Source organism: Artemia franciscana, chromosome 5 (assembly GCF_032884065.1).
Source record: "Artemia franciscana chromosome 5, ASM3288406v1, whole genome shotgun sequence".
Classification (NCBI taxonomy): Eukaryota; Metazoa; Arthropoda; class Branchiopoda; order Anostraca; family Artemiidae; genus Artemia; species Artemia franciscana.
The window spans coordinates 1,669,266-1,682,098 of record NC_088867.1 but is presented as its reverse complement, the minus strand read 5'-3'; the positions used below and the strand labels follow the sequence as shown (position 1 = coordinate 1,682,098).

At 34.5% G+C, this 12,833-nt stretch overlaps 1 protein-coding gene across 1 annotated transcript in view; it reads right to left on the bottom strand.

Moving 5' to 3' along the window:
- Positions 1-76: 76 nt before the first annotated feature.
- LOC136026854 (uncharacterized) overlaps positions 77-12,833 on the bottom strand; it is a 40,183-nt gene continuing 27,426 nt past the window's right edge. Inside the window, exons 4-6 of the mRNA XM_065703575.1 lie at positions 7,309-7,374; positions 6,158-6,223; positions 77-289 (exon numbers count right to left, since the gene is read on the bottom strand). Coding sequence (XP_065559647.1) covers positions 231-289; positions 6,158-6,223; positions 7,309-7,374 — 191 coding nt within the window. The 3' untranslated portion in view covers positions 77-230. The remainder of the gene's footprint in view (positions 290-6,157; positions 6,224-7,308; positions 7,375-12,833) is intronic.

The following is a 12,833-nucleotide window of genomic DNA, read 5'->3' as shown; positions in this document are numbered from 1 at the left end:
CCGATATAATATCGATAAAAAAAGTTCCTGGACATTAAGGTTGAAGAAAACATAAATCCTAATCTAGAAACAGCAATTATTTTTTGATCATATATTGTAAGCGAGTTATGTTGCTCAGAACAAAGTTTTAGAATATATTGTGCAGAGTAAAGTTTTCAGAATAAAGCACAGAATACGAGATTTCAGCATTTTTGCAACCAATGGGCTTGCGGTTACGTCAGGGGAACGGCTTATCCTCTAAATCCAGTTGTTGGTCGGAGAAGGCCAGGGCGGTGGAAACCACCAATGCCTGAAAATATAAAGGATTCGTGATTCTTTTGAATAGAATATGGATTTATCTGATGTTGCATGCTTTTATGCATAAAAAAAGTAAACAATGGGTTGTAAATGTAAACATAAGTGGGAAGTAATACAGAATAAGCAAACATTGATAGTTTTGAAACGTCCAATAGAACTGCATCCTTATATACGGAAAAAATATGTACATATGCCTTTCAAATATAGCTTTAACGCAAGAAAAAAGCTTAGATAACTTCGAAGACCACACTGCCTTTCCATGACGAAAGTAAAACAGTTCAAATAGGGATGATACCTTTTTATTGACAGTGAATAGATATAAAATTATTTAACTGGATATTTCGAACACATATATAGTGTTCATCATCAGCAGTAAAACTAAAAGACAGTCTTACTGCTTAGTTCTACTGCTGATGATGAACACTTTATATGTGTTCGAAATATCCAGTTAAATAATTTTATATTTATTCACTGTCAATAAAAAGCTATCATCCATATTTTGAACTGTTTTACTTTCGTTAGAAAAATGCTCGTGTTAAAGTATGTACCTATCATAATATATAGCAATAAAGCATTATAGCTATAATCCTGTGTATTATCCGGTGTAAATCTTACAAACACTTCATTTCTTTTTTGAATGAAAGGGACATTAGAACGACAATGAAGAAGGATAGTGGTTCTAAAGCTGGAACTTCAAACCAATAGAGTTTATGCAGTGAACAAGTTTTTCTGATCCCTCCCCTGGGTCCTGATCTTACTCTTCTCGGTACATCGTGAGAAAAAAAAACCTTTGGTATAATTGTCATCGGGTTTTAGCTTGTGACGCCCAACAGGGACACAGGTCCCACTAGTGTGACTTGGGAAAATTTTTGTGGGTTATATGCAGGACGTGTATCCTTTGGTTAACTATACTCTAGCCTTAATTTTGGAAAAAAATCATATAAATTTCGTTACATTCATATACATTTAAAGAGCAAAAAGAAACATTATATTACTGAAATCACGTCATGCATTGTATTAAAGGTGTTGCATACAGGCAACAAAAATTCCCTCTCTTTACCAATGCTTTTGCTCTTGGTAATTGTGAATAATTAGCTTAGCTTTGCCTTTCAAAACATGTGAACTGAAGGTTTTGTTGTTGTTTAAGGTCACCGTCTTACATAAAGCATTCTATTTTTGGTGCATTGTGAGAAAAAAAAAATTCGTCCAATTGTCCTGAGGTTTTAACTGTACTGCCAAACACGGGGCACAGGCCCCACAGGTGGAGCATGGGAATATTTTGGTGGGTCATAAGCAAGACACGTACCCTTTGGCTAAGTGTACTCTAGCCTTAATTTTGAAAAAGACAAAAATCAAATGTTAAAGGTTTTGCATACAGACAAAAATTCACTCTATTTGCTCAAGGTTTTGCTGTTGGTAATTGTAAATAGTTAGTTTAGCGTTGCCTTTCAGAAACAAGTGAGCTGAAAGTGTTGTTGATATTTAAGGTTAGTGTGCTACATATTTTCGGTTTATTTTGGTGTTTGGTATTTTGCTGGGTCATGACGTCACGACGTGAAATGAAATGACGTCATGCATTGTATTAACAGTGTTGTATGCATACAAAAAATCCCTCTCCTGAACAAAGCTCTTGCTCTTGGTAATTATGATAATAAGTTGTTTAGCGTTGCCTTTGAAAACACATGGACTGAAAGTGTTGTTGTTGTTTAAGGCTACTGTGCTACATAAAGCATTTTATTCGTGGTGCATTGCGAGAAAAAAGCCTATTTGTCCAGTTAACTTTGGGTTTGAGCCCTGATTCCTAACGCGGGGGACAGGCCCAACCGGTGGAGCGTGAGAATATTTTGCAGCGTCATGTACAGCACATATACCTTTCGTCACAGTATACTCTAGCGTATGTATTCGTATGCATTTAATGAGCAAAAGAGACAAACGATAGTATAAATGCTTTCTTCAGGTGAGTACGCGTGTAATTTTGAGTAACAAAATTTAAATATCACAAGCGGGGCATCAGGATTTTAGAAATGCCTAGATTGTGTATGGGCAAAAATCGTTTTGGAACCATTGGGTTAGAGCATTTGCTCATTTTTGTTGTAGAGGAGATTCAAAGTTCATTGTCAATATTGGGCAGAGATAGACTATGCTGAAAGATCTTTTTGTTGCTTTAATTGTAGTCTTTACTTTTGCTAGTCGAAAATTTCCCATTTTTATTTTATTACTCTTGAACTTAATCGAACTTATAGTTAGAACATTTTAATTAACTATCGTAAATAAGAGGTAAACAAATGCCATTCCTTCGTATTTCAGATGAAAACAATTCACATAAAAATTACTCTAAGATACTGCATTACGTAAGTTTTCAAAATTATATCTACAGGAAAATACTTTGGAGACGCTAATTTTTGAAAGTTGAACATTATTTTGAATAACAAATACAATAAATGAGCTTTTTTTTTACTGAGCTTTAAACTTCATATTTTTAAAACTTTAAACTTCAATTTGAATGGCAAAGAGTTGTCAATTTCAATGTCAATAGAGGGGATTGCAAGGACTTCACCGTCATAGCGTGACCAAGAACAACCAGAACCAAAACATAAAATAAATTTTGTTCAGGTATATTATTTTTTTCTATATTTCAATTAAAATTGTTCAAGGCTTAATTGAAAGGAAGTTGCAATGCCCAGTGCCAATTGAAGCTACTGAAATATTGTAGTAGAAAACAATGAATAGTAATACATTGTAATAAAAGAATGTAAACAATAATATGCAAAAAAAAAGAATATTAAAAAAAAACTGCATCTTCAAATATAAAGTGAATAATGGTGTCATACATGGTAGGCTACAATAATAAATGACTTTATTTTAAAATCTAAATCGATATATACAAAGCGATTTGACATAATCTAAGCAAGAGACAGATGCAATACGGTTTTAAATTGTAATCAAGAGTAATCGAAGTAACATGATATTAGAGATAAATTTTATCAATTTTTTTTATAAGAATCATGGGGGGGGGCTGCTGGAGAAATTAATCTTGGTAGAAAAGACATGCAGATGTCCCTTTTACAAAATGTAACTAACCATGAAACAGTCGTACCTCAAAAGAATCCGTGGAGGTGCATTGATTTCCTGGCATTGTTTAAACGATCAGAAATTAAATCAAAACAAAAGACTACTAAAACAATCTAGTTTCTTTTACTGAAAGTTAGGGGCAGCACTAAGCCCAAAAATGACAGAAATTATTCATATATGGAGGAATTGTCCCCTCTTCAATACCCTGCTCTTCATACTAAAGTTCTTAGCACTAACAAGCCTCATATTCTAATTAGACAGCCCTTGGGTTTTAAGAGACGTTCTTAAGAATTTGGGCAGACAGTCAAACTTTTGCGCACTTATATACTGGGAAAGAATTAAATTTCCTTCAAAAATGGCCGACCACTAATTATTTACCAACTCCAGTAGGGTACCTAACATAGACTCAAACTTAAAACCAATAAACATTCTCTTCTACCTGTATTTAACACCCGTTATGGAGCAAATGGTCCACCTTGTCAATATGTATTTATGGATCATCCAGATTCTTTTAAGGTTAAGACTCATGGATGATCTTATGGATCACCCAGATTTCTTTAGGGTTAACACTCATGCCTTCAAAAGAGACCATTAGCCGTTATTGCATACGGAAATCTTGGTTTTCATCCTTCTCTAAAGCAATTGCAACAAATCTGGCAATAAAAGAGGAGACTGATATGGGTTAAGAAAAGCACCTACTTTTCAGAAATGGAAAGTCTTCCTCCTTTAAGGTCCCGGGAAAATTTGTATCAAGGTACCAGCAGGCCATTTTCGACTTTATCACAAGTTACATCCCCTAAAAGTAGACCTAGGCATACACTAAGGACAAACCTTGGTTCAGCATCCATCCTCTCAAAATATTATCCGAATAAAACAAAAGGTACGTGTTCAATCCAAAGAGAAATTTCCTTCCAAGGTCCAAAATACCTCTGCTAGGATCTACTGAAAAGTTGTCAAAAAGGCCTTACCGTCGTTCCAAAGAGCTTTGATTCTTTCACTAAAAATTAGTGACCGAAGTATTGTCCAAGAACCGTAGAAAAAAATGGAAGCTCTTACCATGGCTTTTCTCAAACTCTCAAATATCGAAGACGAAAGTAAATAGAATCCCTGTTTCCCAAATTAAATTGATCGTGGCCTTGATTGTGTGAACAATTTCACTCCTAATATACTTTGCATTATACAGAGTTTTGATGTGACTAAATCCATGGATCCTGACAATTTACCTAATATTGTCTTGAACACCTGCAGTCTTGATTTAACCTTTTGTCATCGCTTTTTCGTCTGTTTTTTTCCTGAGGAATCTTTCAACGCATTTCGAAGTCTGCCTAAGTCATTTCTATACCTAAATGAGAAGGTTGTCCAATAAGCTTGGACTCTTTTAGACCTGTATTTTGAAGGATTACGGAGAGGTTTCAAATTATTTACTATATAAGTACCTGGAGTAGAATGAAGTTTTAAGCGACCACCAATATAGATTTTGCCAGAAGCGTTCGAAACTTGACTGCGTAGTGGTCCACCACCAGGATTGGATGATACTTTTGGGGACAGAATACCACAGCAGGTTATTGCCATTTGACATTGTTAAACCTTTCTGCAGAGTATGGTATCGTGGCCTATTGAAGAGTTTTTGCGTTTATGATTTCCAATGGTATATGTTAAAGCCGATTAAAAGCCTTCTTAATAATCACTCTCTGGTTTCTAATCCCTCGAATAACCAATAAGGGCAGCCACATCCTAAAGTAATATATTGGGACCTATACTTTTCAATCTTTCCATAAGTGACATGAGAGACAACTTTGCAAGACCTCAGTATTGCTTCAGCGATGACACCACAACATATTTCGTCACCCTAAAACATGATGGCCCAATTAATGCCTTCCTACCACAACCGACAGATCTTTTGCATGTTTAAAAGTGGTCTGACTCTGGGATAGTCAGAATAAAAGCATCGAAAACAAAAGAGTTGATCATGTGCCAATCAAAAGCACAGTTTATACATTAGAGCTTAATCTTCTTGAACGGAGCTATAAAGAAAGTTGACAAGCTTCGTCTCCTTCGAATCCCTTTCTATAAAAATCTCTTTTGGCACACTCACCTTGATCAAGTGTGAGCCTCCGCAAAAGAAAGTTGGAGATGTCTTCTGGCTGCGAAAGCCTTCTAGCAATCCCCTCGATCATCCCACTTTCGGATCAGATCCACTGCTAATTATTTTTGCCTGCTGCATTCTGGTAGTCTGGAAACATTGCTGGGCCACATCAAAAGATGCGAAATAGGGCAAATAGACCAGGTTTAGTTGTTCCCCATGACTTTGTTATCGAGAAGTTTGATGTAGCAGTCGAAAGGTGTTTCCTACAAGCGGACAAATCTACCTCCTTCTCTAGAGCTTTCGTGTAATTTGCCTCCAATTGTCCAACTAACAAGACACACACGAAGGCACACAGTTCGGTCGAGTTATCTTTAGGCTGGCAAGCCGAAAACAAAGTACATGAAGAATGTCTGCATCCAACGGTACCCTTTGATCTGGAATGATCTTCCTGGGGAAGTCATCCCTAAAAGTTTGTCAATTGAATCTTTTGAAAGAAGATTCTTTATTCGTCTAAAATTTCACGGATAAAAAAAATTTCTGTTCCAATTCTCCCTCTTTCATAAATATTTCCTTATGTAACCATTTTTTTCTGACAATTTAACCTTAAAGAAGTTATATTTTCTTTCTTGTTTTTATTTTATTTTCACACTTCTGTGTATTTTTAGTTCAAAACAGGTGAATATCTTGCAAACTGAAACTTACCAGGTCTTGTAGAAGAAGACGTATGTATTGAAGAAGAAGAGCCTACTGCACCTGGTCGGAACAGCCCTAAATGAAAAATATTTGAATTATAAAATGATTTATCAAATATAGAGGATGAATTTTTAAGCTTGGTTAGTTCTGTTACCTTGGTTATTCTCATCCAAGCCAGGTCTAAATGGTGGATTGTTGTGACCCAGCAGACTATATACAACATATGTTTTACAAGAAACTGGAGAAAGAAAAGCTTGCAGTTGTGACTTTTATTGCTAGTCTAACGCCCGATGATTTTGAAAGAAAACTTCTTGGCCCCAAAAATTTCAAGACATTAGTGAGTCTGATTTCAAAAGATTGATTTTCTAAGTATTTTCACTAGAAAAAATGTGGAATAATTTTCACTAAAACAACAATTTTCTAGCTATTTTGGGAAATGATTTTATGATTCAACTTTTTACTGTAAGTTCTAAAATATATCAGTGATAATGTTATAAAATTGCACAAATGTTTCGAAAATGCTTCAGAGAATTAAACTGCAAGACCTATATCTTATATCCTATTTGAACAAAAGCATCCTTAGACTTATTGCCCCGGTTTGGCAAAGATGTTTTTGTAAGATTGATTGTATATATTGGAAAAAAAACGAACAAAAATTATGAAAGAAGGCAAAAAAGTTCTTTTGATGAATAAACTAAGAAAGACGCTGAAAGTTCAAATGAAGAAAATTAACTGTTGCCGTCTACCTGACTTATTAAATTGCGTTAAATGTCATTAAATTCTCATTAAATTTGATATGGTTGCAGATAATCTGTTAATTTTTCTCGAAAACGGGACCATAATTTTTTTCCAAAAACTGGAATACTACTCTTTTCAGGTGGAAAATAAACGATCTGAATAAGTCAAAACTTTGGAAAAATTTGTTTCCACCTCCCAGTTCCATTGTTATTTTTCTTCAATCATCTTCTGACATAAATTAAAGACCTCTGAAGGTTGAAAACCTTGAGCATATGTTGGAGGGGTTTCAAATCACAATTTGTTTGTTTATAAATCAGTTGTTTCTGAGCTTTTAGAGTAAGGCATTCTCAGTCTATTTTTTTTCATATTGTCCCATATTTCTATTTGTAAAAAAAATCAAAAGCTTTATGACACACACTTACCAGGTCTCCTATAAGAAGATGTATGCGATGCAGAGGATAAACTTGTTGACACTGGTCGAATAAATCCTTAAAAAAATGCTTGAATTATAACATTAACCTTGAAGGTAATATACAACAAAAGTTTACAAGAAACTGGAAGAACAGAAACTTAAGATTCAGATATTTACCATTATACTAGCAGTCGTATTTTTTGGCCAGACAAGATGTTGTAGTCCTAAAATTTGCATCAGTATATTAGCAGATCAGGGATTTTAATTTTTCAAAGTATTTCTGCAAGTGAAAAAGAAAGCGGATCTTTTGTTTTGGTTAAGTTGGAATTCCTTAGGATCGTGTAAATAAAAGATAACTTTAATTAAAGCGACCAGAAATTAATATCAAAGAATCAAAACTCATCTATCAAAAGAACAAAACTTAAAAAGAAGAAATCACATCAAGCATGAAGATAAGATATACTGATATATATATATATATATATATATATATATATATATATATATATATATATATATATATATATATATATATATATATATATATATATATATGAATTAATAAATTCCAAAACGAGTGGAACTTAAAACAAATACTGGAGTATAACCTAAAATAGGTCAATTTTATTATAAACATGAGCTTGGCTACTGGTCCCCCCCCCCTAACCTTAAACCTTCTCATTTATATTTTGTCATTTATGTTTTATTAGAAACTAAGCGTATTTTGGATGGTAACGTTTATTTTTCACAACACTAATGAAATATACAAAAATAAAATAAAATTGTTATAATAATCAGGATGACTGGAAAAATATTAAATATAAACTGAACGTTTAATGTATAACAAAATTAGCTCATAGAAATTTCAGTAATTTAAGATTAAAGATTTTATTTAACTTTGATTTCTTACATTGCAATGTTATAATTACAAAAAAAATATATATAATATATTTGGTGTTAATTAAAGTGCAAATGAAAAAACAGGCGTTAGAAAGTCTACATTAGGGGTTGGGGTTAGATTGAAGGAGAGGCAGCAGCTAACCTCCTGTTTGCAGGAATGTTTGTTCATTTAAATTTGATACGATTATTCACCTTACTTTCTTACTGTGTTCTGATTTAGTTTCTTTCATTTCCTGATGGTTTCGGTTTTTATTCCTTCTTTAACAGTAATTTCGATTATTATAAGACTTCATTTTTGCTCGTATTAGATTTAATTATAGCCTTGGCTATACTTTGAAACTTTTTTTGGGGAGATTTTTAAAAATGAATTTTTGTTCGCTTTTAATTGCTTTTTCATTCGATTTTCTTAGTGGTTATTATTATTAATATTTCCCAAGAATGTCATGTTATCGACTTAAGAATTAAAAATCTGACTGTAATGAAACTTTAAGCTGATTAGGGTGATCTGAGCATTGGCTTTAATTGTATTCAATATAGCTATTGTATAAATTTCTTTCAAGTTTAAGTCAGGATTTCGATGGTTTTTGAACTAAACTTTTGCAGCAACTTATAGACAATATACTCAAAAGAAGCCTATTGAGAGAAAGTTCAAAAGAGGTGTCACTTAGCTTTCTTCATTTCTGACTCTTTGTTTGCGAATTTAACGTGATTTTTTGATTGGTGGTGAGGGAAACATATCATTTTGAAAACCAAAGGAAAACAGATATAAAATTGAACTGGATATTTCGAACACATATACAGTGTTCATAATCAACAGTTTTACTGCTGATGATGAACCCTGTATGTGTGTTCGAAATATCCAGTTAAATTTATATTTGTTCATTGTCAATAAAAAGGTTTCATCCCTATTTTGAACTGTTTTACTTTCGTCATGGAAGGGCAGTGTGGTCTTCGAAGTTATCTATTTTGAAAACCCGGAAGTTTTTTATTGAGGTTATTCACTTTGAATGTTTTCTGAGAGACTTTTGGATACACACAGTATCTTTTGACTCCTTTCAATATTTTCCTCAACATTCCCATGTAATTTCAATAGTACCATCACCATTCCAGAGTTATTGCAGTTGCACTATTTAGACAACCTGGATTTATATAAGGTCTTTTAATTTAGTTAAAAATTCCCTTTAACATTCCCCGAAACTTTAAACTTAGTACCTTGGGTTGTTCTTGAGTGATTTCTCCTGAATAATCTTATTTGTTCCTGATATAGAGCAGGATATCAAAATGAAAGTTTCTACTTAATACCCTTAGCTTTCCTGAGATAATGCAGATTCACCATTTTAACATCAAGAAAGCACTCAATACGTTTTGATTATTTGCAATATCCCCTACAGCTTTGCCTGAAAATTTCAAATGAATACCCTTAGTCATTTCTGGGATATTGAAGATATGCTATTTCGACATCTCGACGCACTAGAGTATTTTGATTTGGTTTAATATCTCCATCAATATTATATTAAAGTTTTAACTTTAAACTTGTAGCAGTTCCTGATCCGTCACCTGATATGTACAATCTTTTTAGCAGTTGGATACACATTGTGTCTTTTGATTTTGTTCGTCATCTCCCTCAACATTTGCTTAACGTTTGAACTTAATAACCTTAGCCACTCCTTAAATATTGCAGATGAGCGATTTTTGTCAACCTAGATGCAATTAAGCTCATTTGCTGATGCGCTTAACTCAATAGTAGCAAAAATAGTAGCATTAGTAGTGGTTCTGGTCGTAGTAGCAAAAACGGTCAGAGTCTTTGCCATAATCGGAGTAGCAGCAATAATAGTCATAAGCTGTCGTAGTTGCAAGTAGTTCCAGATGCAGTCAAAAATATTAACAGTTACAAGTAGTCACAGTTGTAGTCGCAAGTAGTGGCGGTCGCAGTTACGAGCAGTCGAAATCTCAAGTAGTTGCAGTTGTAGTCGTAAGTAGTCACCAGTAGGTACAGTCGTAGTAGTAGCTAGTCGCACACACAAGTAGTTATAGCTGAAACCGTCACAGTCACAAATAGTCATGATCGCCATCTAAAATAGTTGCCGTCAGAAATACTTAAAGTCATAAGTAATTGTTGTCACAATTAGTCGTGGCTAAAGTGATTTAAATTTACAGTTGCAGTTGCAAGCAGTCGTAAATAGTCCCTGTCACAAGCATTCACAGTTGAATTCAAAAGTAGTTGCAGTTACAAGTGATTAAAGATTCAAGGTAGTCACAATCCTAAATATTTGCAGTCGTATTCATATGTAGTTGCTGTTGCATTCACAAGTAGTACCGTTACAGTTTTAGAAAAGCAAGGTCAAGTATGTTCCACTTTCACAATAAAAAGTACTATTTGAAAACAAGGGGGACTTGCATAAAATACAGCCTTTGCCCCTGGGGCTGTTAGAGGTTACGTTATTCCTGGCGGCACAGTTATTTGATATATAAACTATTTTGGACAAAACTGTTGTCTCAAATTTTTTCCGGATCCCTCTGGAGTGAGGGTAGCTAAGATAACCGCTGAATGGGGGCTGTTCTCCCTCGGATTACTTTTGACGCTCAAAAGAGGCAATAGAACTTTCAATTTTCAACCTAATTAGTTTGCTCCAAAGTTCTTAAGATCACCGTTTCCAGATGAAGTGGCTCTACAAAAAAGTAAAAAATAATTTGTTGAAGGCCTATGGCTCTTTACTATAGGCTTCGAAGTACATCATTCGATTATGGATTTTGACCGTAGCGTTTACATAGTTTCTTTTCAATTTTCTAGTCCACTAAATTTTAAATTTTAGCATCAAAAAATAAATACTGGAAATATCTTTTAAAAATTCAGATGTCCAAACATATAAACCTGCTTTGTTCAGCACTGAGTTACGAAATTAGGTGATAAGGACTTTTGAAAATAATTTGACAGTCAGGATAAAGTAATAATTCCAAATTTGGTTACTTTGAGGTATTATTAGAAAGAAACGGTTTTTTAAGAATAGATTTATTACACTTCAGGTATAAACCAGAGCTAAGAGTTCATATGGCACTTGTGACGAGGTCGGAAGAGCCAAGGGCTTATATGTTATGAGCTCTAGCAAAAATTTAAAAATCAATAGATTGATTTAAAAGGAAAATCAAAGGCTTAATGGGGGTCGGGATTTAAAATAAGAGCTCTGAGTCTCGAAGTCCTTCTAAATATCAAAATTCATTAAGATCTGATCACCCTCTCGTAAGTTAAAAATACCTCGTTTTTTTCCTCTCCCTTCAGACCCCAGATGGTCGAATCGGGGAAAACGACTTTGTCAAGTCAATTTTTTGCAGCTCCCTGACACGCCTACCAATTTTCATCGTCCTAGCACGTTCAAAAGCACCGAACTCGCGCCAAAGAACTGCACCCCTCCCCTAACTCCCCAAAAGAGAGTGGATCTGGTCCAATTACGTCAATCATGAATCTACGACATTTGCTTATTCTACCCACCGAGTTTCATTTCGATCTCTCCACTCTAAGCGCTTTTAGAGATTTTCCGTTTCCCCCTCCAAATCTCCCAATATCACGGGATACGGTTAGGACTTAAAACAAGAGCTCTGAGACACGAAGTTCTTTTAAATATCAAATTTCATTAAGATCCGATCACCCATTTGTAAGTTAAAAATGCATCGTTTTTTTCAAATTTTCAAGAAATCCCCCCCAACTCCTCCAAAGAGAACAAATCCGTTCCAAATATATCAAGCACGTATCTACAACTTGTGCTTATTCTTACCATCAAGTTTCATCCTTTCTTTCCACTCTAAGCGTTTTCCAAGATTTTCTGGTTTCCAAGATTTCTGTTTCCCCCCTCCAACATCCTATATCGTCGAATCCCATTCGAATTGAAAATAGAGCATCTAAGACATGAGATCTTTCTATATATTAGTTTTCATTAAGATCCGATCACCCATTCGTAAGATAAAAATACCTCAATATTCACGTTTTCCAAGATTTCAAGTTTCCTCCTCAACTCCCACAATGTCACCAGATCTAGTTGTGCTTTAAAATAAGAGCCCTGGGCACAAGATCCTTCTAAATATCAAATTTAATTAAGATTTGATCACCCGTTTGTAAGTTACAAATACCTCATTTTTCTAATCTTTCCGAATTGCCCTCCCCTCCAACTCCTCCATAGAGAGCAGATCCGGCCCAGTTATGTTAGTCACGTATCTTGGACTTGTGCTTATTCTTTCCGCCGAGTTTCATCCAGATCTCTCCACTCTAAGTGTTTTCCAAGATTCCCGATCCCCCCCCCCAACTCCACCAAATGACACTGGATCCGCTTGGGCTTTAAAATAAGATATCTGAGTTACAAGGTTCTTTTAAATATGAAATTTCATTAAGATCCGATCATTTCTCTTCATAAGTTAAAAATACCTCAATTCTTCTAATTTTTAAGAATTAGCTCTCCCCCTGACCCCCCCCCCCCAAATAGAGCGAATCCGTTTTGGTTATTTCAATCACGTATTTAGAACGTGTGCTAATTTTTTTTCTACTAAGTTTCATCCCGATCCCTCCACTCTAAGCGTTTTCCAAGATATTAGGTTTCCTCCTCCAATTCCCCCCAATATCACTGGATCCAGTCAGGATTTCAAAAA